General features: G+C 45.3%; 1 protein-coding gene across 1 annotated transcript; it reads left to right on the forward strand.

Moving 5' to 3' along the window:
- The first annotated feature begins 8,517 nt into the window (after window positions 1-8,517).
- On the forward strand, window positions 8,518-25,931 carry ACER2 (alkaline ceramidase 2). Its single transcript, XM_090037645.1, is given in 8 exon segments — window positions 8,518-8,667; window positions 9,228-9,246; window positions 19,372-19,402; window positions 19,405-19,485; window positions 20,429-20,570; window positions 21,080-21,082; window positions 25,792-25,882; window positions 25,884-25,931. Coding segments are annotated over 8 exon segments (549 nt in total). The 5' UTR covers window positions 8,518-8,533.
- Window positions 25,932-26,523: the final 592 nt, after the last annotated feature.

Here is a 26,523-nt window from a genome sequence, read left to right on the forward strand (position 1 = left end):
CTCCCTCTGAGAATGTTATAGTTAAGTTCCCACTGGCCTGCTTCCAGTGGGAAGATCTCAGCTACATGCCAATTTTATGGAAATGGGAGACCTCTCAGTCATATGACTGAGGGCGAGCACAACTTGGGGACATCTGAACCCCACTTATCTGGGCTTGGGCCTGCAAGTAGGATGCCTGCCAAAGGATTTGGAAGTATCTGAAATCGCAGGCTGGGGTGGAGGATACTTGCCAGTAGTAGGGCTGCTCGTGGTTCTTGGACGATTCAAATGGACTTGGACCTGATCTGATTTGACCTGGGACATGAAACACTGTCTTTAAAAAAACAAAAACAAAAAAAGGGTCCTTTCAGGGGTGCTGCTGGCAGTGCTGTTTGGTGTGCAAGCATAATTTGCAAGATAAACCTGCCCACAGAAGAATTGCTCTAGTTCTTCTCTATAGTCACAAATCAAGTGCAAGTTCAGAGCTGGTCTTCTTGGAAGCCCATCAAAGTGCTGCCTTGAAGCAAAAAAAGGGTGAGAACCACTGCCTCCAACTGTCATTTGGATTCACTGTTTTAATTTTTTTCTGCCACGGATTAGAATCAAGTCTGTTTCAGGTGTCACTGTCTACGTGTGTGTCCCCACTACGCAGCTAGGCTGCCGCTGGGTTTCTAGGTTGCACAGCTAGGCTTGTCTTGACGTACCAGTGATAGGTGAGTAAAAGGCAACAAAACACCAAGGCCATTTGGAGTTTCTTGATGGAACTCTGCTTCGGGTTTTACTTTGCTTGCTTTACTTTTTGGCCTTTGATTAGAATTGTTGGTTACTAGATTTAGAAGGGCTCTGTCCATGGTGACAATGGACATTGTACATCTTGCTAAACGTGCATCCAGTGCTGAACGGCATTCCAGATGTTACTGGATGTTAGCTGTAATAAAGTTGCAGGAGCTACAGCCATTCAGGTTCTTCAGGGCCAGATTTGCAAAATGCTATGGTCTTCTCCACATTAATCCAAAACCATGGAGGGTTTCTTGTTGTTTCTGTTGATGGTATGCTGTGAAGAATGCTAAGATTTATTTCCTGAATGCAACTTCTAACAACCATAGCAAAGATTTACTAATGACATGACTACTTTGTCATGTAGAATACTGCACTTCAAGAAATGTTTGGTGATGACCCTTTTTTATTGAAAGTAAGGTTGCAAAGTGCTTTGTTAGCATCTGCAACCTCATAACCCTAACAATGCGTCATAACTGTAATGAGTCATATTTTCTATATGTAGGATCTGCAGAGTATTCTTGAAAGGGGAAGTGACAAGCTACAAGGAGGTTAACAATGGAGTTTCAGTAGGATTGATCTTGAGACTGATCTTCAGTGCTTTAATTAATGATCTTATACAAATATGAGGAGTGTGCTCATGAAATGTACTGCTGATACAAAAGTGGGTTGTGGGAGAACAGGCATTGTCAGTACAGAGGACGGTCAGGATATTGTATTAAAAGAAATGAAGGACTTTGAGGACTGTGTGGCTGAGCACCTTTGGTGTCTCCTACTTGCAGCCATTTTAGGATTCAGGCTAGCAGAGCTGGAGGTAGCAATCTGATGCCTGGCACCAAGGAAACATCTCTTGGTAGAGCTGCTGCTCTGGTAACACTAGAAGGTAAGGGCAAGAGCATATGGGGAAGGCTAGGAGGCTCTCAGTCCTGAGCATGACTTGAAACTGCACCCTGCTGGGGAGGGGGGGCCTGGTGGGGCTTCTAGTGGTGAGGGAGCCCCCAGGAAATGCTAGGCTACTTGCCTCCCTGGTAAAAGGTGAGGGATGCCTTAACCCCAGCCCCTGCCTTTGGGCAGGTTTATTTAACACCAGAGACAGTGGAGGGCCAGGCAGGGCCAGGTACATGACCTCACTGGGGCAGAAGTCCCAGAGAATGGGTGGTGGGGCCAGGTGTGCCCAGAGGGGGACCTGAGCCCCAGTGCAGTGTAGAACCCTGCCAAGTGAGGTGAGGCCTGGAGAGGAAGGGGGCCTGAGGCCAAATGTGGGCTGTAGGCTGAGGAGAGGTTTTGAGAGTGAGGGGCATGAGTAGGGGCCCAAGGAACGGGCATTATGTTCTGGTATGGGGCTAAGGCTAAAGTAAGCCCACAGTTGAGCGATCACTCAGTCAACACACAGTGAGGTAGCAGGAGATGAGTGGAGAGTTAAACCCAAGGATCTCATGAAGTAGGGTGGGATAAGTGGGGCAGTATGCAAGAGACCAGGTGAGAGATGCTGGAGTGTAAGACACAGCCATGTGCCTTGAGCCGGTGACTGAACAATTGGTCACCTGCGAGGCTTGAGGTGCAGTACAGGGGTGGATGGAGCTGCATACCTAGGCTCAGGAGAACCGGGAACCGGGCAGGCAGGCGGCGCAGTGCAGCTCAGCAGTGGGGGGGACACACTTGGCATCGCACCACTCCTGGGGCAACTGTGCCGGCAGCAGCACACAAAGCCCAGCGCGCTGTGGAAGCTGCCTCCACTCCACTTCACTCCAATCACAGCCTGGGGGACACATGCCCATGCCCATCCCCTCTACTCCCACCCCGGTCTCTGTCGGCGTGCGCAGAGGGGCGGGAACCACCCCTCTTTTCCCCCGTCCCTGGATGAGCTGCCTGGGCTCTGATTGTCCCACCACCCTGCCCAGCTAGGGGCTTATTCACCCCTGCCTCTGCCTCACTTCCTCCCTCACCATGGGGACCTTGATCTGACCCCCACTTCCTTTCCCCCATAGCCTTACCTGCTGGGCGGGGGTGGGTAGGGTTTGTGCATTCTGACCCCGCCACCCCCCACCCCCAATAATTTTTTTCTCCCTCTGCCTATGAGTGCTACAAAGCCCTAGTGACATCTGGAGTATTGTGTCCAAACTTCATCACTCATGTTCAAAAAGATTAACTCAAACTGGAACATGTCTGGAGAAGGGCTAATAAGTGAATGAGGAATCTATCTTGCAAAGGAGGTAGAAGATGTTGGCTGAGGGGGAAATGATTGCCGTCACCAGAGGGGCAAACAGCTGGGAGAGAAGAAAACAGTTAATTTAAGTTAACAAACAGTTTTGGCACAAGAACAAATGGGTATAAACTAACCAGGAATCTAAGTGGCCTGAAAATTAGACAACAGGTCCTAGCAATTAGAGTGAGATTTCTTTCTTTTTTTTTTAGCAGCGGTCCAGCAGAGTGGAGAGTAGCAAAGCTATCAATTCTAGGATGAAGCCTAATAAATTTATGAAAGGGATTCTGTGACTCAGTGCATGTTATGGCAGGAGGCTGGACTTGATGACTTAATAGATCAGCCTAAGACAGGAAGAGATCTTTTATCTCGCATAGGAGGAGGTAGGAAACCCCATGGAGTACCATTTGTTGTCACTTGCTCATTATTCTGCTGGGGAACTTTCCATTATTTATTACCCACTGTGCATAGCATGTACCATGAATAGCCTTCTGAAACAGCAGACCTTCCCAGAGCTGCAGGCCTCAGAATTCTATAATGTAAGTGGGAAACACTGGACTTCTGTTGGATATTTATTTCCTGGCCTCAATCACATGGCAAGGGTCAGAGGTATAAAAGTTTCATTTCAAGCTATTTTTGTACCTAACAGGAAGTTATTTTTCATACAGCATGTAATTAAAGCGTGGAACTAATTGCCACCAGATGTTGTGGAAGCTGACAATTTAGCCAGATTCAAAAAAGGATTGCATAAATTCTTGGAGGAAAGAGGCACAGGTAGATATTAAGCATAGAAGTTAGGGATACAGCCTCTGAATTAGAATTTTCCTACACCTTAAATGCTGGAGGCTGCAAGTGAGAGAGGAACAGTGGGAAAAGACCCTAGTCATAACTGGTTCATTCTCCCTTTCAGCATCCACTTCCTGCCACTGTGACACAGGATACGGGGCAAGATAGATAGATGGTCGGACCCAGTAAATGGCAATTCTTATGTTCAGAATGAAAGCAAGTGGAGCTGGGAATTTGGGAAAGGTGGAGAGCAGAGGTCAGATGCCCAAAATCATAAGATTACCAATTATTAATGTTGGGTGCTTTTAATTGGCCTTACAGTTTTGAGCCTTCAGGATGTATGTGGGAAACATTCAAGCTTGTCTCTGCTGTCATTAAGACGAATTTTTTTTAATTAACGCTGAGTCTGTCATGTAATCATATAATTCTAGGAAGCAGGGTTTTAAAAAAATGCAGCCAACGTTTGCAATAAAACTATGAGCTGGCCATACCGGGGTCCTTTAGCAGGAATCGGCATCTTCCAAGGAAGAAGGACCAGTGAGAGAGCAAACAAACCCCTACAAGAGATACCAGCACCAAATTACTTGAAATGCCTTGCATGTCATTCTCTGAGCCTGTCTCTGAGAGGGATTGCAGCTATGATGGAAGTGTCCCTCTTAGGTTGGCATGTAGAGAGATGTAAATGAATTTGACACCCATTTTAAATGGCAACATGATAAACCCAAAAGATAGGAATTATGAAAATGCAGAGACTGTGGTTCAGAGATTCATTTGGAGGGCACCTAGGATAACTGAGACACCCCCCCCCCCTTAAATGAAAGTGATTGAGGACTATTATACCTAAATCTCTGGTATAAGACGTGAGAAATGGTGCAAGAAAAAGTGTGCAAATTGTCCTTACACTCTGCTATTACACTAGTCTTTGAGTTAAATTCTTGCAAACTTGTTTGAATAATCTCTACATGGTTTGTGTATTTTGACATTTGCACCTTCTATTTCTAGCTGCACAAGTAAAGATACTTTTGTCTATAATAGAAGTATGTGATTAATCCATGGAAATGTAGCAAGTCTTGATACAGTATATCAGCCTAGCATTTGACCTACCTACAGCAAACACTTGTCTCTCCATTTTTATGGCACAGTAACTGGTAACAGAATGTACTGCTACTATTTGCATTGATCTAATTCAGGGATGTCCAACCTTTTTGAATGTGGGGCCGGATCACAAACTTTTTATCACCCAGTGGGCCGGTGAGCCATATTCAAAGACCTCACAGGAAGTGGTATCACATCAGGAAGTGATGTCACGTGACCTTTGACACCAATGAAGTTGCAGGAAGTGACAATGAAATGGGTCTGGAAATGTGGTTTAAAATCCAAAATAAAAACAATATAAAGGCAAGAATGAAATAATGCCAAACACTTGACTAAAATAAACACTTTCACTTCTACTCACTTCCCAATGAATGAATCTTCAAGAAGTTTTACTTTTATTGAATTAATACCTAGTTATGACTAAAGGTTACATAATAACACCCTGGTTTTAAATGTTGACCATAATTTAAATAGCAACATCAGAAAGGCTTGTCAGCATCATAGAAGTAGGGTCGGAAGGGACCTTGTAGATCTTCAAGTCTGACCCCCTGCCTGGGCAGGAGAAAAAACTGAGCTCAAATGATCCCAGCTAGGTAGGCATCAAGCCTCCTCTTAAAGACCCCCAGGGTAGGAGCCAGCACCACTTCCCTTGGAAGTTGGTTCCAGATCCAGCCGCCCTGATTGAGAAGTTCTTACGGATGTCTAATCTAAACCTAGTCTCCAACAACTTATGGTCGTTATTCCTTGTTATACCAGGGGGCACCAGGGGAAACAAGGTCTCTCCCAAACTCTTCTGGTCCCCCCTAGTGAGTTTATAGACGGTCACCAGGTCTCCCCTCAGCCTTCTCTTGTGAAGGCTGAACAGGTTCAGGTCCCCCAGTCTCTCACTGTAGGGTCTGCCCTGTTGTCCCCGGATCATGTGGGTGGCCCTCCTCTGGACCCTCTCAATGTTGTCCACATCCCTCCTGAAGTGGGGCGCACAGAGCTGGACACAGTACTCCAGCTGTGGCCTGACCAGTGTTGCATAGAGGGGAGGATCACCTCCTTGGCCCTGCTTGAGATGCACCTGTGGATGCACGACAAGGTCCAGTTAGCCCTGCCAACCGTGACCTCGCATTGTCGGCCCATGTTCATCTTGGAGTCAGTAATGACTCCAAGATCCCTTTCTGCCTCCGTGCTCTCAAGAAGGGAGTTTCCCATCTTATAAATGTGCTGCTGGTTACTACTGCCCAAGTGCAGCACCCTGCACTTGTCAGTATTGAAGCGCATCCTGTTATTGTTAGCCCACCCCTGTAACCTATCCAGGTCTTGCTGCAGTCTTTCCCTCCCTACTAGTGTGCTCACCTCACCCCAAATTTTGGTATCATCAGCTATTTAAACAGGTTGCTTTTCACCCCATTGTCCAAATCGCTGATAAAGAAATTGAACAGCACAGGCCCAAGGACCGAGCCCTGGTGGACTCCACTGCCCACTTCTCCCCGGGTCGAATATGACCCGTCCACCACCACCCTCTGTGTACGACCCTTCAGCCAATCTGCAATCCATCTGACTGTGTAGGCATCAGTGCCACAGTTGCCCAATTTTTTAACGAGGATGGGGTGGGAGACGGTGTCAAAGGCCTTGCTGAAGTCCAGAAAGACTACATCCACGGTGACACCTGCATCCAGTGCATCCAGTCTTAAAATAAATTGCCTTTTTCTACACAGAGATTGATGGCAACATGAAACTTGACCGCTAGGGAAGCCCATCCAAAGTTATGTGCTCCCTTCACACCTCCCTACTCATTCCTACAGGTATGCCCAACACCCACTCTTCCCCACCCCACACACATGCTCCCTATACTCTTCCCTACAGGCACCCCCTATTCATCCCTCCACCTACTCCCAGCCCCCTCACATCACTATGAACCCCCACCCAAACACACTCCTTGTTGACCCTTTCACCCCAATACTGTCCTCACATACGGACCCCTGTACCCACACCCAACATGCATACAGAAACGCTTGCCCACTAAAGTGTCAAGGGACCCACATGCAGCCTCTCACCCTCGTAAGATTCCAGTGAGTCAACTGCTGGCAGCCTGCTTTTGAGCAAAGCTCATCTAGAGTAGTCGTCATGGTGCACCAGATCAGCAGCTCCCACTTTTAGTAAGGGCTAGGGCATTAGGATCCTGTGCCTCCGTCCACCATGCATGTGGGCAAGGCATGGGCCATGCTGCAGCTCCCCTGGGAGCTAGGGGAGGAGCCAGAGAAGAAGTCTAGGCGCTGTCCCCAGCTCGTTCAGTCAAGTGTGGCTGGGGTAGCCCCGCGCCAGGCAGTCCTCAGGGCAGTGGCGGCGGGACCCAGCTCACATGGTGAGCCTGGCCCCGCGGGGGTAAGCAGCTCCCCTCCCGCTGCTGCCAGCTGGGGCCTGTGGGCTGGCCCTGCCCGCCTCGCCTCACCGCTGCCTCGCCGCCACCATGGATCACGGAGCAGGTGCCTTGGGCCAGATAAAATGGCTTGGCAGGCTGCATGGCGTCCCGCAGGCCGTATGTTGGACAAGCCTGATCTAATTTGTTTGTTTATACATTGACAGACCTGAACAACTTCCTCCTGTGTTAGTTTCCACGCTGACTGAATGGCTATATTCCTGTTGTAAAGAGTCCTAGTCACCGGGCATGTCTACTTATATAGACAAGGTACTCCCAATTATTTAACAAATGTTGCTGTACTGCAACATTGTTACTGTGCCGTGCTAAAGTACATGGAGCAGTAACTGCCTGTAGTGTGCTGTATGTGCCGTGCATGCTTAAATTTCCCCACTACGTCACTGTAGTGGCATGCTATGAGCGGGGAACATGCCACTATGGTAATGTAGCTAGCACTCATGGGTAGACCCACATGATGGTTATGTTGCCATAGTGCACCGTACGACAGCATAGCACATCACAACATCACTGTAGGGCGATGATGATCTGAAAGCAGCTTTCAAGAGTAACAGTTCCAATTATTTAACAAAATAGTTTACCATTTCTCTGCCTATTTTGGCCACTTCTGCAGCAGCAGGATGTTGGCCAAATATTAGGAAGTTGGTGTCATATGGGACATTGAAACCTCATGCCTGGAGCTGCCATTGATTTGCCATTGATTTGGATGGACATTGGTGAAAGGGTGCTGGGACCAGTACCCTAAGTTTGTCTAACTCTTCCCCTCTCTACTCTTTTCTTCCTCAATGCCATCCTCCTAAAAACTTTTTGAGTCTGTCCTTAGTCTCCTTTTTTTCCTTTTTTTCCCCCCATCTCTCTCTTCTTTTCCTTGTTAGTAACACCTGGTAGCAGGTACAGAAGCCCTTTTACACATGGAGGCCTCCAGAGACCAAAACCAGTAAAGGACTACAGAATTGTTGTCAGGATCCCTTTTCTGGCTGGCTCCATGCATTAAAACCAGACCAGACCAACACCACTGCCCCTGAACTACTTGGGCCTGCCACTGCAAGTCCTGTGCCCCCCCCCACATTCATTGCTAAGATGACATGGGCGGGTCTGCTGTGTGGCTGCTGGGACTAGTACCCGGAGGGAGGGCGGGCAGGTGCCGAGCAGGAAGCAGGTGGGGGTGGCTCGTGCCCAACAGGCTGGGAGCAACAAAGCAGCGGTAGGCGCTTCATATCCGGCCGGGAAGAGGCAGCGGGAGCAGCGGCTGCTGTGCCTGCCCAGCTATGGGCATCCTCCAGCTGTGGGAGCAGCTGCGCGCCAGCAGCTCTGAGGTAGATTGGTGCGAGGACAACTACACCATTGCGCCGAGGTCTACAACACAGTGTGTGCCCACCGGCCCGGGCACCCCTGCCAGCCAGCAGCCCAGCTCCTGGGGCAGGCTAATGGCACAGCAGCAGTGAATGCGGGCGGCTGGGGCTGCACCTTGCAGGTAGTATGACAGCCCCAGCTGCCTTTAGCAGGTCCCTTCCCTGCCTTGCTTGCCCCCATCGCCTTGTCCTGCCACCCAGCCTGGCTCTGGCATTGTTCAGCTGGCCCTTGCCTTTTGCCTAGTTGGCTAGATGAGGTCCTGCATGTGGCTATGCTGGGCTAAGCGGGGGTGGGGGAGGGTTGTTCTCCTGCTATCCAGTTGCATGGTCAGATTTCACACGCTTCTTCCAGGGTTTCCAGGGTTTTATTTTAATTGAGCTTTTAAGATTATCCATTTTGAAATAGGAAGAGGCATAAGTGGGAGGTGGCCAAGAGGCATCTGCTCTGTTGATTCTTTCTGAGCTCTGGTCTCTGCCCATCCCTGTTGAAATCCACAGGCAATGGAAAGGGACCAGGCTCCTTCTGGCTTTGCACCTGTGTGATATTGTTGCTTTCAGTGGTTTCAAGACCAGATTTCTCTGAGAACTAGCTCATTGGCTCTTTTTATAGCTGGATAGTCGTTTTCAAAGTGAGATCATGACTTTGTATGGGTGGCCAGTCTAAATGTCTTATACAACCAGTTAATTGTGTGATAATTACTTCACACATGTGACCAGTCTAAATTTTATTGCATGATTAGTCCTACATGTAACATGTGGCAGGGGCCTTAGTCTTCCTTCACCCCATTCCCAATGAAATGCCTTTGCTTATTATGGATGGGACAATGCTGCCCTTATCCTCCCGGATTCTAATTTCTGGGAAATTTCTACTTTCCGGGAAAATCTTGTCTATATAATGCTTGTGAGCAATATGCCTGGGCTAACAGCCTTTGTACTGAAGCAGAAAATTTTAAGGCAAAATAACAAAAGGCTTGATGTTATTGTGCCTAAATTAACGTGTTAAGCCCTTGCCCAGAAGCTCTCATTCAGAATTAAAGTGGTTTTAGTTCCCTGTAGCTTTAGGCTTCATGGTTACACGTGGAAAAACTAGATGTTGTGACCGTTAAAAGAAGGTTTTCTTCCACTGAATCAGGTAACTACCTTAAATTCTGCAGCAGCAGGTTTTTCATCTGCAAAATTTAGGGGCTGGTTTGTCTGTTTTAGAAAACTTAATTCAGTAAATTTCTAGATCAAGATGAACTGGTTTAAGTGTATCTATGTACATCTGATCTGTACACAGGTTTTGGACTAATTCAACTATAGTAGGGTGTAATAATCTTAATTAAAATAGTGGTAGTTGTAGTGGTGTAACCTTACTGTAGATGCAGTTATACTGGTCTGAAGATGACTTGTACAGACACGATTTATTTCCCTTCGTCACTGGGAGTAGATAATCCAATAGGAAACCATCTTTATAGTAGTATAAGTGTGCCAACCTTGTGTGTGTGTGTGTGCGCGCGCGCGCATGTGCGGGGGGGGGCAGTTCTGCTTTAAGTAGAATGTTTTACTGCAATTATTACAACTAAACAAGTTATTTAGATTTTAAACCATTATAGGATCATAGAAAAATAGGGTTGGAAGGAACTTCGCAAGGACGTGTAGTCCAGCTCCAAACAGGATCATCCCTGACAAAAACCATCCCAGCCGAGTGTTTGTCCCATCTGCTCTTGAAACTTTCTAAGGATGAGGATTTCGCTATTTCTCTAGGCAGCCTGTTTTAGTGTGACCACCCTCATAGTCAGAAAGTTCCTCCCGGTTTCCAGTCTAAATTTCCTCTGCTTCTGCTTGAGGCCACTGCTCCTAGTCCTATCCTCTGTAGCCACAGAGAAAAGCACATCTTTATCCTCTCTATACTTGCCTTCAGGTATTTGAAGACATGTTATCAAATCCCCCCTCAGTTTCCTCTTTGCCAGACTAAATAATTGTAGTTCTTTTAGGCTTTCTTAATAAGCTCGCTTCCCAGGCCCCTACAACTAGTATAACTAAATTGATGTTTATTTAGCCCTGTTGCAAGTTCTCTAATAAAGACCAACTTTCACTTGTTCTTACAATGATTTCATATGAGGTAACCCTAATTATATGATTCCTTATAACCAGGGATTCTGCTTTTCTCTGATTTAAAACCCCTCGATTTTCAATTAAAAATAGTAACACCAAATCCACATTTTTATGTGATTTAAATGAAACACCACTAATGTGTGTGTGTGTGTGTGTTTCATTTTAATTATGGAAAAATGTGGATTTGGGGTTACTTTTTTAAAACCAAAAAAATTGGGGATTTTTTAAAATAACATGGTGACCATGAACACTTATGCCTCCATTGTTAGCTGCTTCCTCCCCCTCCCCCCAACTGCTTAGTTTGTGTGCTTGTCTTTAGTTGTGGAAAATAGTGACACTATTTCATAGGCACAAAACCAAAAGGATCCTGTACACAGAAGCTATGCCAATTTGTAACACCTGGATACAGTCAGTTGGATTCTCTGCTCTCTCAGCCCTTCTGTTGCCATTTACATCCATATAAATTGGGTGCATAATTCTGTCAGATCAGAATGGCAGTCAGTATTCCTCCCTGCATTCCCCTACCACCCTTTTCCCTGGGAATACAAAGTATCTCCTGTGAAAAGTGGGGCAGGGGAATGCAGGGAGGAATACGGCCAAAGTCCACAGGAAGAAGGATTTGGCCGTAAAACTTAGTTAGATTTCATAGACATAGGGCTGGGAGGGACCTCGGAAGATCGAGTCCAGCCCCCTGCCCAAAGGGCAGGAAGTCAGCTGGGGTCACAGGATCCCAGCAAGATAAGCATCCAATTTACTCTTGAAGGTGTTCAATGTAGGTGCTTGAACCACCTCCGCTGGCAGACTGTTCCAGACCTTGGGGGCTCGGACAGTAAAGAAATTCTTCCTTATGTCCAGCCTGAAATGGTCTTGCAGGAGTTTGTGACCGTTCGACCTCGTCATCCCTTGGGGCGCTCTGGTGAACAGACGTTCCCCCAGAAACTGGTGGTCACTCCTGATAAACTTATAGGTGGCCGTCAGATCACCCCTGAGCCTGCACTTGCCCAGGCTAAAGAGCCCCATGGTTCTCAGCCTGTTGTCATAAGGTCTGTTTTCCCGACCTCTGATCACACGCGTAGCTCTTCTCTGGACTCTCAAGCTTCTCCACATCCTTTTTGAATTGTGGAGCCCAAAACTGGGCACAGTACTCCAGCTGTAGCCTCACCAAGGCCGAGTACAAGGGGAGAATGACGTCCCGGGGTTTGCTTGAGAAATATCTATGGATGCAAGCCAGCGTTTTGCTCGCTTTACTAGTCACAACACCACATTGCAGGCTCATGTTTATCTTGTGGTCAATCATGACCCCCAAATCTCTTTCTTCTGTAGTGCTAGCCGGCGTAGCACTGCCGAGCCTATAAGGATGCTGCAGGTTTTTCCTCCCAAGGTGGAGAACCTTGCATTTTTCGGTGTTAAACACCATCAGGTTCTCGTCCGCCCATTTGCTGAGCCTATCCACGTCAGCCTGGATTGCCCTCCTGTCTTCTGGTGTGGATGCTTTGCCCCAAAGTTTGGTGTCATCAAAGTTTGGTACCCAGTAATTGACAGTTTGGAGCATTATAATTAATATGCAGCCAATTGGAACAAAACACCATGTGTTCATGGGATGAATTTATTACTCTTACTGATGGACATCCCCAAGTTACAGAATCCAGTTGTTGAAAGAATTGTAAAAAAGGAAAAAAAAATGGAGTGAGGAAACCCTAATACAAAAATACCCCTGTTCTCAATAAATGATAATTCATTATTAAAGGGAACTACACAAACTCCCAGCTGTTTGAAGGAATGGATGTAAATAACACCAAGAAACTGAAAGGAGTGGGAATAGCTCTGCAATTCAGCCATATTATTCTTGCATGAACTTCTTAAAATTGAAACTCTTCTCCCATTACTTCTCAGGGTTAACTAAGCAGATATGTGCAATAAGGAGATAATAAATTGGACTTACTAGCAGTTTGGGTCTGCAGAGATTTCTGTGAAAGTAAGTATCTGTGGCAGGGCACCTGGAGTGCCTGACACTTTAAGGGCAGAAAACAGGTAGCAGCCAGGTGCCTGATGAGGGCAGCCATTTCGGACCCAGGGATGTAAGCTGGGCTGCAGTTTGCTGTAGGAAGAAAGGAGGTAATATCAGGCTGAGAGGCTGCTCTGGCCGGAGTTGGGAGGTCAGGGCAAGGCCTACGGGGTGGAGGTGGCCCCTTGTCTTGGGTAAGACTGCACCCTGGTGGGGCTCCTAGTCGGGTAGGAGCCCCCAGGAAATGCCAGGCTAGTTACCTCCCTGGTAAAAGGTGGGTCGGGGTGCCTTATAACCACAGCTCTTGGTGGTATTCTAACGAGCAGTGGGAGCCCAGTGCTCATTAAGGAGCCCAGAGACAAAGCTCAGGCCAGAAGAGGGACCTGGGGCCACGCCCAGGCAGCACAGGAATGCCTGGGGGTGCAAGAGAGATTCTGAGTGAGAGAGGCATCGAACAGAGTGGCCCTGTGCATGGGGACAAATGAGGAGGTCCATTGGGGGCATAGTGGCCCACCTAGGAGCCAAGTAGGCCAGCAGTTGTCGAATCACTTGGTCAACACTCAGGTGAGGGTTGTGGGAGACACCCAACAGGCTGCACTGGGGCTGGCCGAGGCAAGGAGAGCTAAGCCTGAAGCTGGGTGAGGCTGGGCGATATGAGTGTGGCCCAGGAGAGAGGTCAGTATGAATGAGGCTGGGTGAGAGCCAGTGGAGTGAGTGGGACCCCGGTGAGAGAGGGGTGGTATGTGAGTGGCCCTCCAGTGCTGTAGGAAAGAGTGCCCAGTTTGCTCCACCATAGTCTATAGACAGTAACATTTGCAAGGCATGGGTCCGAGTGGGTATTAGGCCCTTGTCAGCAGGGCGAGTAATGGCGAGCCTCCTGCCCTTAGTAACAACTCTCATATTTTTCCATCAAAGTGGCAGACAAGCGAAGCAGGTGGTTACCACAGGAGCAGGGCAGCCGGCGGAGACCTGAAGAAGAGGCCACCCTGTTATAGTATCCATATGGGATACAAAAAAGGAAAGTGTCCTTGCGACAAGGTATTTATCACAATTTGAAGATTTCATTGGAATCTTGCAGGCCATGGCATGAGCACATCTCCTGTGGCAGGGATGAGCAATTATTTTGGCTAGAGGGTCACTTAATGGCTCTTTCATTTTTCCTCTCTGTCTGCCTGTCTGTCTCTCTTTCCCTTCTCTCTGTCTTTCTGCCCTTCCCTCCTCCCCCTTTTTCCAGAAGCTGTTGGGTTTGGGGCTGCAGAACCTGCTGGCTGTGCCCATAGTTGACATAGTCATCCACCCGCTGTGACAGCAGCCCCTGCCTGGGTCCACAGCTGATGCCACTGGTAGGTTCTGGGTCGGGGGTCTGGGTGGGAGCTTCCACTGCACCAGGAGGGCAGTGGCTTCAGCTCTGGATGCTGCTGGCAGGTTCTGTGTCTGAGCTCCTGAACCTACCAGCAGCATCCACAGCTGCTGCTGCTGCCTGCTCACTGTGGCAGAAGCCCTGCCCAGGTCTACTGCTAATGCTGCTGGGTGGATGCTGTCCTGCCCACCTGACCCCAAACAGCGGCTGGAGCTGCTGGCTGCTCGCAAGGAATTGGTTGATGGCTGTCTACCCACAGGCCAGATCAAATCTGTTGCCGAGCTGGATTCAACCTCTGGGCTGTATTTTGCACCCCCCCCGCTATGACCCGAAACTTGAGAAGAACTCTGGGCTGTCAACCTTGTGGTCTGCTGTCCATGCCATCCCAGCCCATGTCAGATACTGAAACTCTGTGCCTATAGCTGCCATTGATTTAGATGGACAGTCCATTAGCTGTAATCGGAGTTCAACTCCCCCTCTCTTTTATTCCTTAACCTCATTCTCCTAAAAACTCTTTTAGTGTCTTTTGTCTCCTGTTTTTTCTGGCTCTGTTTATTCCATGCTAACAAAGTGTATTGCATTCAGTTACCAAAGCCCTTTTATACACTGAGGCCTCCAAGGACTAAAACCAGTGAAGGACTATGTAATTCTTATCAATGTCCCTTTTCTTGCTGGCTCCATGCATTAAAAAAAAAAACCCAAAAGAACAAAAATCAAACAATTTGAGCTTGGCACTGCAAGTCTTGCCCACCCCCATAGTTCATTGCCAAGAATATATGGGTGGATCTCCATTGTGGCTGCCTATGGCTTTCTGAAACCTTTTGGGGAAGCAGCCTGTCAATTTTGTTGTCACTGCCCAAGAACCTAGTACCAAGGATAGAAACGTTTAGAATAAATGGAACATTTCTTGCTTAAATCAACTGTGCCTTGGAGCAGACCAAACAGGGGATTGGTAGCACACCCTGAACAGATTTGCTTTAAAATGATGGGAATGACATAATCCTGCAAAACGCAGGTACATAAAAATAAACCCCTAAAACCGCAGCTGTTTGCAGATCTATGGGTGAAATCCTAATTCTGCTTCAGTCATTGACATTGCTGGATCTGGGATTTCACTCCAGAATTCTATAACTTGGTCTGACTTGGCAATGGTGCTGACCCAAAGCTTGCTGAGGTCACTAAAAGACTTCCAGTTGTCTTTGGGAAGCTTTGGATCAGATCCTTTGAAGCAGTGGACTCAACTCTGGCTAATCTGCATGTTACAAGGCCATAGGCAAGTCAGCACTGTTTTGGGCTTGTTTGAACAAGAATTTTCACCAATTTCTCTGAAAGGTATTTGAAATTCAGCTTAGTAAGAGTGGTTGAGATCCCTGTGCACAGTCCTGACTGATTTTTAACTTGGAATACATAAATTTAGCTTGACGTGGCTAGAAAGGAAATTTAAAATCAGTCAGTACACATCAGCATTAAGCAATTTTAAGAATGTCCACGCAGAAGTTTTGCATAGTTCTAATTAACATATTTTTAAAACTGATTTGAATTAAACTGATGAGGTCATAGATGCAGGCCTGACATGCACTAAAGTGTCACCACTGGGTTCAAGAGGTACTCCAGTGAGTAAGCATTTGAAAAAAATATACAGGGTTCTGCTGTATTTTCCAACATTCTGTTGATGCCTTCCAGTACCCTCCTGCATTTAGCAGTTTTGCATTAGGTCTCCCCAGTGTGTGTCAATTAATGATGTTCTACAAGTTGAGTTAAAGTGAAGTTTCCATTCTTTCCAATTTCAGGTTAAAAGGAGGATTCACTTGAGGAATTCACTTTCCTCTTCCCAAGTTATTGACTGGCAAGGAAGTAGAGAATGTTATAGTCTTTTTTCGTTATCTGATCCATGTTCCATAGATGCTAGATCCATAGATATTAAATAGACAAAGATCATCTGAAGCATGATGAGAAATATGGGATTGTGTAAATATAAAGGATGCCCCTTTTTCCCTAATCCATTGGAAAGTTTGCATTTGGTTTCCAGGACTGCTACTTCATTCCATTCCTACCTTGTCAACCCTGTTCAGCATCCATTTATTGCAGTGCACTGAAGTTAACCATATTGACTTTTTTGATTACCAGGAACTAACTGAGTAACAGGATAGGTTGACTGCATAGTCTTGTGCCATAATCACTTATCCTGGATGTATTTTGAATCGCAAATTGGGGGGATAGATGTTTTAACTGCTTGAAAACGGCAAGGCTAAAAAATTAAAATACACCCTAGGGAGTGACTAGAGAGGAGGTGTATACTAAAATTAGATGGCAAAAATCAGTATGGTTGTGCCACTTCAGCCTGGTTGGTGAAATGGTGCTCTCTGTTAAGGATAGAAGTTTAGCCCATGAATAGGCTAATTTGAACATATTTATAGCCCTTGAACATGTTACAGCCCTTTGGCCAGTATGGTAGCCCTCTTTTATAGTGTTTCAAGAGAAACCTCTACAAATAAGCCTTTTATCGTCTTCATATTGGCCATCCAGGTGGAAACAACATTTCAAACCAGAACAGAGGTAAGACAAATGCCAAGTGCCGAAGTTTATTATCCTGCACCCACAAAAGACTCCTTTGCAGTAGTGCTACAGTGGAATCCTGCTTGTGGGAGAGCTCATCACTCTGTAGCAAATGTGTTCGTAGCATTGCATTGTACATTTACATGGCAGTCTGGAGACTGTACCTTTATTTTCACTTGGAGAAGTCTTTTGCTGACCAAAATCAAATGATTGTACTATTGAAGTCTGTTGCAAATTTGCCACGCAGCTTAAACTAATGGCTGCATCAGGCCTTTGTGTAGCATCAGGGGCTGCTCTTCTATTTATGTTTTTAAAAGAATGACATGTGGCTTCTAACCTGCTTAAAATCTTCCTGTCCATTTTGACAAGGCCTGTAACAATCCTCAAGGCCAGTCCTAAATAAACCTTGGAATTTTTCTTTTTTGTCATTAGTCTACATGAGCTGAGCTATTTTACTTTTGGGGATAGGAGTTAGGATTTTGTTGAATATCAGACTCTTCCATGTCTTCAGTTTAATCTTTCCTTTTAAAGCTGGGAACTCATCCAGATAAAAGCTATCTTTTAGTTCTTGGGTTGAGTACAATATTCAATGTCTCTAGTAGCGTGTATGCTATTTTGAGCTGAGCAGGAGATTTGCCTTTTTCTAAATATTTTACTATAATTTAAATCCAGAGGCCAAGGCTTTTGAAGAAAATGCAGCTCTGTGAGGAGTCATCTTTAATTTGATTTTGAACACATCTTGCATACCACACTTCCAAATAGAAGCTGCTTCTTTAGTGTCTATGTCTGTCAATGCTAGAAACATCACAATCTGCTCCTACTGTTTTAACTGAGACATTTAAATCGTAATCTCCCTGAATTCTCTTCACAGGTAGGGTGGGGACAGCATGCAAAGGAGTAAATGGACATAATCACAGATGAAGGAGAAAACAGACCCATTAAGTGTTCAATCTTGCATTCTTCATGCACCTATATTCTCATTTACTTTCAGCACAAGTCCATTGGGAAATACCTCAAAGCAGTCATAATTCCCCCTTTTGGTGGGAGCCTGGTGAAGATGCAATGCTTTCTTTCACTTGGGTAACTAATGGAAACACAAGGGGAGTAATCCTCATGCTTCCTCTTGCCACACAGTGAAGTAGTTGTAGAGTTGCTATCCACCAGCTTGGTGCAGCCTAAAAGCAGCCCTCCTTTGTTTTAAGTTAGGAGTAGGTGATACGTATAGGGACAGTTCTCCAAGCTTCCAAGGGAGCTAATTTTGACAATGTACAATTCTGGCATTCCCAGAACTTCACCCACAGGGTCAAGGATGGAGTTTCTGTTCTAATTGTGAATGGTGTCCTTTTGTGTTCATGAGTTACATGCACATGCTGTATGAAAAGAACATATCCCTGGCCCTCGAGTTAGTACTTTTTAGTATATATTCTCTTCTGCTCTTACCTAGGATTACATGCATAAAAATGATCTTTGTGTACACTTTTGCAGTATATACCCATAAGTGTATTCTGAAATCTTTCATTGTCCTATAACCAATTCTGACCTAATCCCACAGTTCTCCAGTTCTCCATGAAGCCTTCCAGGAAAAAAAAAAATCAAGCATAAAAAGAATTTCAAAGGTTTCAGAATATTTGGGGATTTTTTTCCCCCAGAAAAGATGTACTAACCCAAACCTATTTTATTTATTTATTTATTTATTTTGCATTTGATCTCTATTAACAAGTGCGTGTTCATAGGCAATTCACAGGAAGTAATTTTTCTTCTCTCTTCCTCAGGAATATGGTGTCTAGTTTGGGGCAACACAGTTTCAAGAATATATGAAGAGAGTTGGGAAGAAAGCACATTGAAATCAGAGGTCTAGAAGGCATGATAAGAAGGAATTTCCAGACAAAAGGTTGGAAAAATGCGGACCATTTAGTTTAGAGAAGGAAAAACTGAGGGAGAGTTGATAACGGTATTTGAATAAATAAAAGGATGTTACAAAGATTGTAGTGCTTAATTATTCTTTGCATCTGCAGGGGCAGGACGAGCAGTAGTAGGCTTAAATTACAACAAAGGAGATTTAGGTTGGAAATTAGGAAGAATTTTCTAAGAGACTGGCTGAGACCTTAAACATATAACTTTGAGAAGTTATGGGATCTCCATCATTGGAAATTTTTAACTGTAGACTGGACACACATTTGTTTGGAATGATGTAGATGGGAATGATTCTGTCTTGAGAAGGATGACATTGGACTAGATGACATTTTGAAATTCCTTCCATCTTATTACTCTGATTTACTTTTCAGTCCTGTCAATATGACAGCCATCCTTGCAATCACTTGTCATTAGTAAAACTTGAATGAATGTCTCTACTGCTGATTCTGGAATGCTTCGAGTCTTCACTTTCTTTCCATGCGTAGGTGGTCAACATTGAGAGAAAAAGGGTATCACTTTGCTTTTGATCTCATTTTGTCATTATACAGACTTTGAATTACAGTAGTATAAATTATTGTTGAATCACGACAGTGTTCCTCCTAAGATCTATTTACAAAGTAATTTAAGGATGCAGTGGCGTATACAGTACATTTGTACTGTTGCTCAGTGCAATGACTCCCACCACCAAACCTGGAGGCCTTACCAGTTTTGCCCAAGCGGTTTTTTCTCAGATCATATTGTATGCTATTTTCCCTAGAAGGTTTAGACAGTCTAGAAACTGTAGAATTTTTTAAAATTCTATTTTACATTGTTTTTTCCTAGATGAGCAACATCTTGTTTTTTGTTTTGCCACCATATGTATGTGCTTATTCTGTCAATGTGCAACCTGCTTCAACAGTGGAATATATTTAATATGGACTCTGCTAGTTGTTGTTGGTAAGTTGATTTAACTTCTTTGCCTTGGTTCATGCGTGAACTGAAAGAGAGAGGAAGTTAGATTTTCCTGTCCTCAACTGCTGTTTTTGGAAAACCAAAATGGCCCTGACATCTATCAAAGTTAGCTTCAGCTTGCTTAACACTGAAGCATAAGCACTTTCGTAAAGGAAGCGTGACAGTAGAGGTTGGCTGGAACTCTGGCCTTAGCTCCTGTCTGTCTTTCCTTTATGTAACTGCTCCTGTTATATTTGGGCTTAATCCTGAATGGCATTGGCCCTCATCAAGTCCATTTATTTTATTGGGAGTTGAAGGTGTTTGAACCACACTGAGGAGAATGTCAGTACTCTACAAAAACCTTTGGTTTGCAACATACTGGTAATTTCTTCCCAAATCAATGACATGTTCACCCACTTTGTATATAAACGATTATTTTGCCACTGACAGCAGAAGATGTGGAGATACTATATGTACAAAATAGAGAGCGGCTATACACATTGTCTGGTTCCATGAGGCAGTGTGAGGGTTTTACCTATGAGTTTGTTGTGGAGTTGCAACTACTGGCTGTGGCTACCTTTCACTTCTTCAGTGGTTGGGAGGATGGTGTGTATAGCCTTAGAAGAAATATGAAAAGTTTTTAGGCTATTTAACTATTTCAGTAAATACTGGTACCCCCGTGTTCACATTTGCTCCATTTTGCTATTTAAAGGTGACATCTGCACTTTTTTATAAATGGTTTGTTTTGCAATAAGTTTGGGCTGTCACCGAGGCTGTCACAGGTTTGAATCACCCTTTTGGGAATTACAGCATCATTTTTTAAAGCTACCTCAATAGTTTCCAAACAGACCAAGTTCCACGTCAAAGCATCTGCTATTAAACCCATCCATCTAAGCAGTGCATTTCAGTCCATACAATACCATAATTGACTTTTAATTGGCTTCTCCAGGAATTGGCTCAGTGTACTTCCATGCCACCCTCAGTTTCTTGGGTCAGATGCTAGATGAGTTGGCCATTCTTTGGATCCTGATGTGTGGTCTGGCCATGTGGTTCCCCAGAAGATACCTGCCCAAGGTTTTTTGAAATGACAGGTAATATATCTTCAATAATTCGGTACAAAAGAAAAGGATGGTTCTTTGTCTGTATCTTTGGGCCTGTTTCACTAACGTTATAACTTGTGCATGACTACCCTGAATAACCTTGCCATTGTACTGATATTTATTCCTACTCCACTTCCTCACCCCTTTCCCTTCCCCCTGTTTGTTACCTCCAGTCCCGCTTATTGTATCCTGTCTAAAATTAGGCCTTGATTCAGCAAGTATTTGCAAGCGTGCATAGACTTGAGCCCTGTGGGAAGTAGTTGAGTTCAATGGGATGGCTCAAGTTCAAATTTAAGGTAAAGCGCATGCAAAGTATTTAAAGGCTGGGAGTAAAGACTGTTTAGGGGTAAATTATATCGCAGCAGGTTTTTTGTTTTTTCTTTCCTGTGTGGCTAGAAAAAGAGTATGTGTTAGAAAAGGGCATGGTTCCAAGAAAAAACCTGCTAGAACATGAGGCCATAACTATATTTGCAATTTTTTTGTAGTATAGTTGAGTAAAGAAGGTGACAGCAAAGCAGTTTGAGCACTGAAGTTGTTCTTCCTTTTAAAACTGCTAATACTAGTATATTGCACTGTTTCCTACTTTTCTGTACTCGTGTGTTTTATTTCTGTTACCAATCTGGTTAAATGGTTTTTGAAAGACTCTGTATTTGCCTCTCTCCTGGCACACACCTCAAATTGCTGTCATTGTGCAAAGTTTATCTTAAGTGACTGTGTCAGTCTTGTGACTTGTTCTGGGCTGTATGAATCTTGTGGGCTTCTTCATAGTACAACTGCTTTTACAGAATAAGCATGCTGTCTGTTGTTTCACCTCCAAAAAGCAAAACCACAGCGTTCTAATAGTGCGATTAAAGGACGTTTTGGCATGTCCAAAAAGCACCACCCTTAATTACATAAGAATTGCTTCCCCTAGTCATTACTTCATATAACCTAGCGTGACATCCACTGACTTTTACCTGCCTAGATTCATAATATAGCTTCCTGTCGAAACACCATTGCTGTGAGGTCTTTATTTAAATAAAAGGAATAATAAATTATTGGTGTGAAATACTGTTCCTGTTGCAATCTGGGTTCAGATTTACATCGGTAAAATCCCAGGGCACAGCTGATTTTTGGCTGACATCAAAATCAAGATAACATAACATTAAATCCCTGTTACGTTTCCCCTAAACTTTCCAGAACAACACTTTACCTTGGAATTTGATATTGTCAGCAAAATTTCAAGGAGATTTTCTTTTTGCAGAAGTTTTAGAGAGGTCAAGTTATCTTTTTGACAATCAGGTTTATGGGAAAAAATGTTTTCTGCCAAACTTTGCATTATAACCTTATTTGTTCTATCCTCATCACTGTCATATTCTTCCTTCTTTTCACCCTCCAAACTTTTTTAACACTACTGAACATGGTGTCCTGCACATTCAGGGCTTCTAGACACTAAGGCTAGAGGCAGGAAAGTTGTACTTGTATCTATTTTGCATATTCTTACAGTGCCAGTTGTCATTTTCATATCAATTTATTCACCTCCATTTTATACTTCTTCTAAGTAACTGACAGCTAGAAATGTGTCTTCCAAAGCTAACAGCAGTTCTGGTGCTGATGGGTTGAGCTCAGTGCAAGTTACTCCCATGCCTATCTGAGTTGGGGAATGGAGCAACACTAGCATAACTTGTCTTTTCTGCAGATGTAGAATTAAAAAGAAAAAATATGCTGGCCATACACAGCAACAGTTTTATGGTTATGAGTTGTACATTGTGAAGCAGATCTTGTCCTTTGTAGAAGATCCTTTGTATCATCCCTGTGGGGGCATTATGATCCTTGGAAATTTTTTGATACGGGGCTGGCCAATGTTGACAGCCCTATGGTCCTCTCACATATGTCTCATAAGGGTCAGTCAAAGCATGTCTGGCAGGGATTGGTAAAATACAGGAGCGGGAACTGACTAAACCTTGTTATTCTTGTCTATGGGACAGCCATCGAAGGATTCCTAACTGGTCTCAGAAAAGGTACAAAGATGGTTTCACATCCTGTTAGTCCCTGCTTTGCATGGGCTCTTACCAATAGGCTGCATCTTTTAAGAAGTGAAGCACAAAGTGTGACTCAATTGGAATATTTCTGTAGAATGCCTTCATTTTGACTTCCTTGAAAACGTGAGAGAAATTCATTCAGATTCTGAATTTTCTAGAGGGCATCAGTTTGGAGGATGTTTCCTCCCCTACAGATGATAGACCCCAGAAACAGGATGTTTAAGGCATGTTGTCTTCCAAACAGAAAGAGTCTTAAACAGAGTTTAAGTGGTTTTGATTTATATGAATATGTCAAGCAGTGTACTGTAAACAAATAAGGCTTCCTTCTAACGTCGATCAAAACTTAGCCTTGAAAAGTAAATCACAAAAGCTGAAGTCTCTCTCCAAATAATAAAGTTTGGCTTTATCTTCAACTTAAAAAAAAAATATTATCCTATCACGTGTGGATTTTAAGTCTTTAAAGTTCTTGTTTGCAAGTCTATTTTTCCATAAACATGAAGGTTAGAACCTTCCTCCTTTTCCTTCTTGATGACATTCTCTAGTAACATGATTTCAGGAGCTGGGGCTTTAAAGAAAAGAATACCTGTGATAAGACTCTAATGACAAATCATGAAAATTGACAACGTATCGCTTTTGAAATCCAACATAACTCCATTCATGGAACTGGAAATGCACTTGATTTATACTGGTAAGAGAGAGGTAAGAATGGAGCCTCCTGTTCCAAAGTTTGTTTTACATTGTAGCAGAGCACTAGGGTGCTCGCTATTAGCAACAATAATAAGGACAGTGGCCAATCAGTAGGGCAGCACAGGTGAGGGTTGCCAGGGCAACTAATGTTGGTCAGCTGGCTAGAAGAGGGCAGGGCTGGGCCTTTATAAACAGCCGAGGCGGGCAGTTCCCTTTTGGAAGCTGCAGGAGCAGGAGCTCTGCGACAGAGTGGAGCAGACAGAGCAGATTGTTGCAGCCTGACCACCCAAGCAGCTACGGCATGATATGGGGTGGAGAGAGAACCCTGACTGGAAGGCCTTTACAAGACAGCCAGGTGGGTCTAGGTTCTATGCTTTAGCCAGGAGGCTCATTGTTATGTTACAGCCGGCTGGCTGATGGTTTCGTTATCCTTAAACCGGAGGACCGGGTGAGGCTGTAGGGGTGTGAGGAGGCCTCACGGGAGTTCCCCAATAATCTGGGGGTTCCCGGTGCCCAGTGGGGCACAGCGAGCAGTGCCAGTGGGGCACAGCTGTTTGTGCCGGAGAGGCGCAGTGTGCGGGGTTTCAGACCCCAGCCCGTGAGGGCGGTATTTTGCCCAGTGGGGCAAACGACCCAGGAAAGGGTCAAGGGTCCAGGCACGGCTGCAGCCACCTGAGCCCCAAGCGTGGGCAACGCACGCGCGAGGCCCGAGAAGGCGGGTCTGGGGCCAGGTGGGGAAAGGGCAGCCTGAGCCCAACTTTGAGAAGCCCGAGTAAGGGCAAGAAGCGCAGGAAGCGCAGCACAGGCCCCAGAGAGGGCGAGGGTAGCGCGAGCAGCGCGGCTCAGCTTTGGGGGTGCGTTGGCCCAGCCCCAGAGCTAAAAGGGGGCAGTGAAGAGCCCCGGAGCTAGTGGGGGATCCCGACCCCAGCCCAGCAGAGCAGTATCGGGAGTAAAGCCCGAGTAGGGCGTAAGACCCCAAAGGAGTGATGCATAAAGCGGTTCGTTTCTCTGGAGGCCTGCAAAAATCACAGACACACATACATTAAACGGCACAAAGGTGGTATTTGTTTGCAAACAAAGGTCAGAGCAGAGTCAGGTACTCAGATTACTCTGACCAAGCATTGGTATTCGCAAGCGAAATTTATCTTCTCTCCCCTGGGCACGTGTGCAGAAACAGGAACTCTTACAGCTTACTTCTGTTTCATACAAGCATACATGTAAGTTACATCACTACATACATCGCATGTATGGTATAATTAACTACTTAAGTATGCAGGGTGGAGAAGTAAATATTCATCAGCTAATTAAGCATGCCCAGAAACTTCAACAGGTCACCAAGAGTTTACTTTCCCCCCCACCCCAAGGCCACAGTCAGTTGAATTCCAGCTTCTGTAATCTGTATGAGAGAGACTAGGGAGAAGCTGGGGGAGAGTCTGCAATTAGTATGAGAGGCTGTGGCAGGACTGGGAAACAAAGAAGTCTTTGGCAGTATCTCTTTCTTATCAGGTGCAAGATGCAAGCTGTGCATTTCTAACATATTCTATTTCTAACAGGAGGGTCAGGGGGCCAGGCACGGCTACGGCCACCTAAGCCCCGACCGCGGGAAGTGTGGCACAGGCCCCAGAGAGGGTGGGAGCTCCAGAGAGGGCGAGGGTAGCGTGAGCAGCACAGCATAGGCCCCAGAGAGGGTGAAGGAAGCGCGAGCAGCGCGACACAGGCTCCAGTGAGGGCCGAGCAGAACAAGAGGCTCCAGAGTGAGCAATTAGTCCCTGACCGGCATGAAGCCCCGGAGAAGGGCGGGCACGCGGTATACGTCTCGGAGAGGGTCAGGCGCGCGGCATAAGCCCGGAGAGGGGCTGATGTCCAGATAGGGGCCAAATCAATAAGAGCTTGACAGCCGTACAGAAGCCCAGGTGGGGCGAATAGGCCCAGGAGGGGGCGAGAGGGGAATAGAAGCCCAGGAGGGGTGAATATATGACGAGAAAGTCCGGTACAGCTGCGAGGCTTGGGGCATGCTAAAGGGGAGGTTTAGCCCTTAAGGTGGGGGTGCACTGAGGCACCCCATATGGAGCAGGGGTAGTTCAAGTTACGCTGTGTATTAGGAGATAAAGGCAGCCTCCCTAATTGAACTAATTACCATCAAAGACGTGGTGGGCAAGAATAAGAGGGTGCTGGATCACCTAAGTTGACACGGCCAGGGGCGCTAGCGGGATCATGGCCGCCCCTGCGCCCCACTCCATGACATATATTTATTATATTCAGAAGCTAGCCAAAACATATTTGTGCATGTGATTTTAATTTTGCATATTTTGTATATGATTAACTTTACAGGATCGAGCTCCAGGTTGGTATACTATGCTTGTGGTTATCCTCAGAGTGTGCATCCTTTTTATGCATGCCAAAAGAAATGGTATACCTTAGTTGTTGTATTAACATTGTGTTTAGAATGTTGTTATTGTAGCTTTTAAAACAAAATGTACTCTTGTTTTTAAAGTATTTGGGAGCAGGTTCAAAACTGCTGTGGGTATCCTTTCTGGAGCGACTACCTGCCTTGCGTTCGTTAAGCCTGCAATGGACAACATCTCATTAATGACATTTGGGTGTTCCCTGCACAGCTCTGCTCATTGCTGAGTTGAAGAGGTAAGCATCTCTTCTGCGTAACTTAATATGTGTTCATTGAGAGTTTCGTTCCATCTATACAAGTTTTTCTTTCAACTGTATGATCTGGAAACAGAGCATGGGCAGTAGCTGCTTTTGTAATTCTGGCAGCACGCAGGCCAGGCCATGCTGATTGCTGTCTCTCGGTGCATGGTGTCAGGGTGGGATGGGTGGAAAAATACCAGCAAAGCCTCACATCTTCTTTTACTGAGTCTCACAATCTTTTGGCAGGCGTCAGTTAAAGCCCTAGCTGTTGCAGAATCAGTCTTCCATTGCAGAAACAAAGAAAAAAAAAGAAATGGTATGGTTTTGGTTGTTGTAGCTCCAGAGAATTCCTCAAATTGGAACCCCTAGAGCAGTTGGTTTGCACCCCTCAGGAAATGCCAGCTCTTAACTTTCATTAATTTCTTGACTACAGAAAAACAGAAGAATTGCTTGGTTTTCAGAAAGGCCCAGAGATTCCAAAGAGAAATCCAAACGGTCAAAAACATTCTGATCTGTTGTGGTCTATCTTGTGGATCCTGCCTAGGCATTTGCGCACCTCACAGTGCTAATATTGTGCAGCACCCCATGGCACC

This window comes from Crocodylus siamensis, chromosome 3 (assembly GCF_052110815.1).
Source record: "Crocodylus siamensis isolate JL-2025a chromosome 3, ASM5211081v1, whole genome shotgun sequence".
Taxonomy (NCBI): Eukaryota; Metazoa; Chordata; order Crocodylia; family Crocodylidae; genus Crocodylus; species Crocodylus siamensis.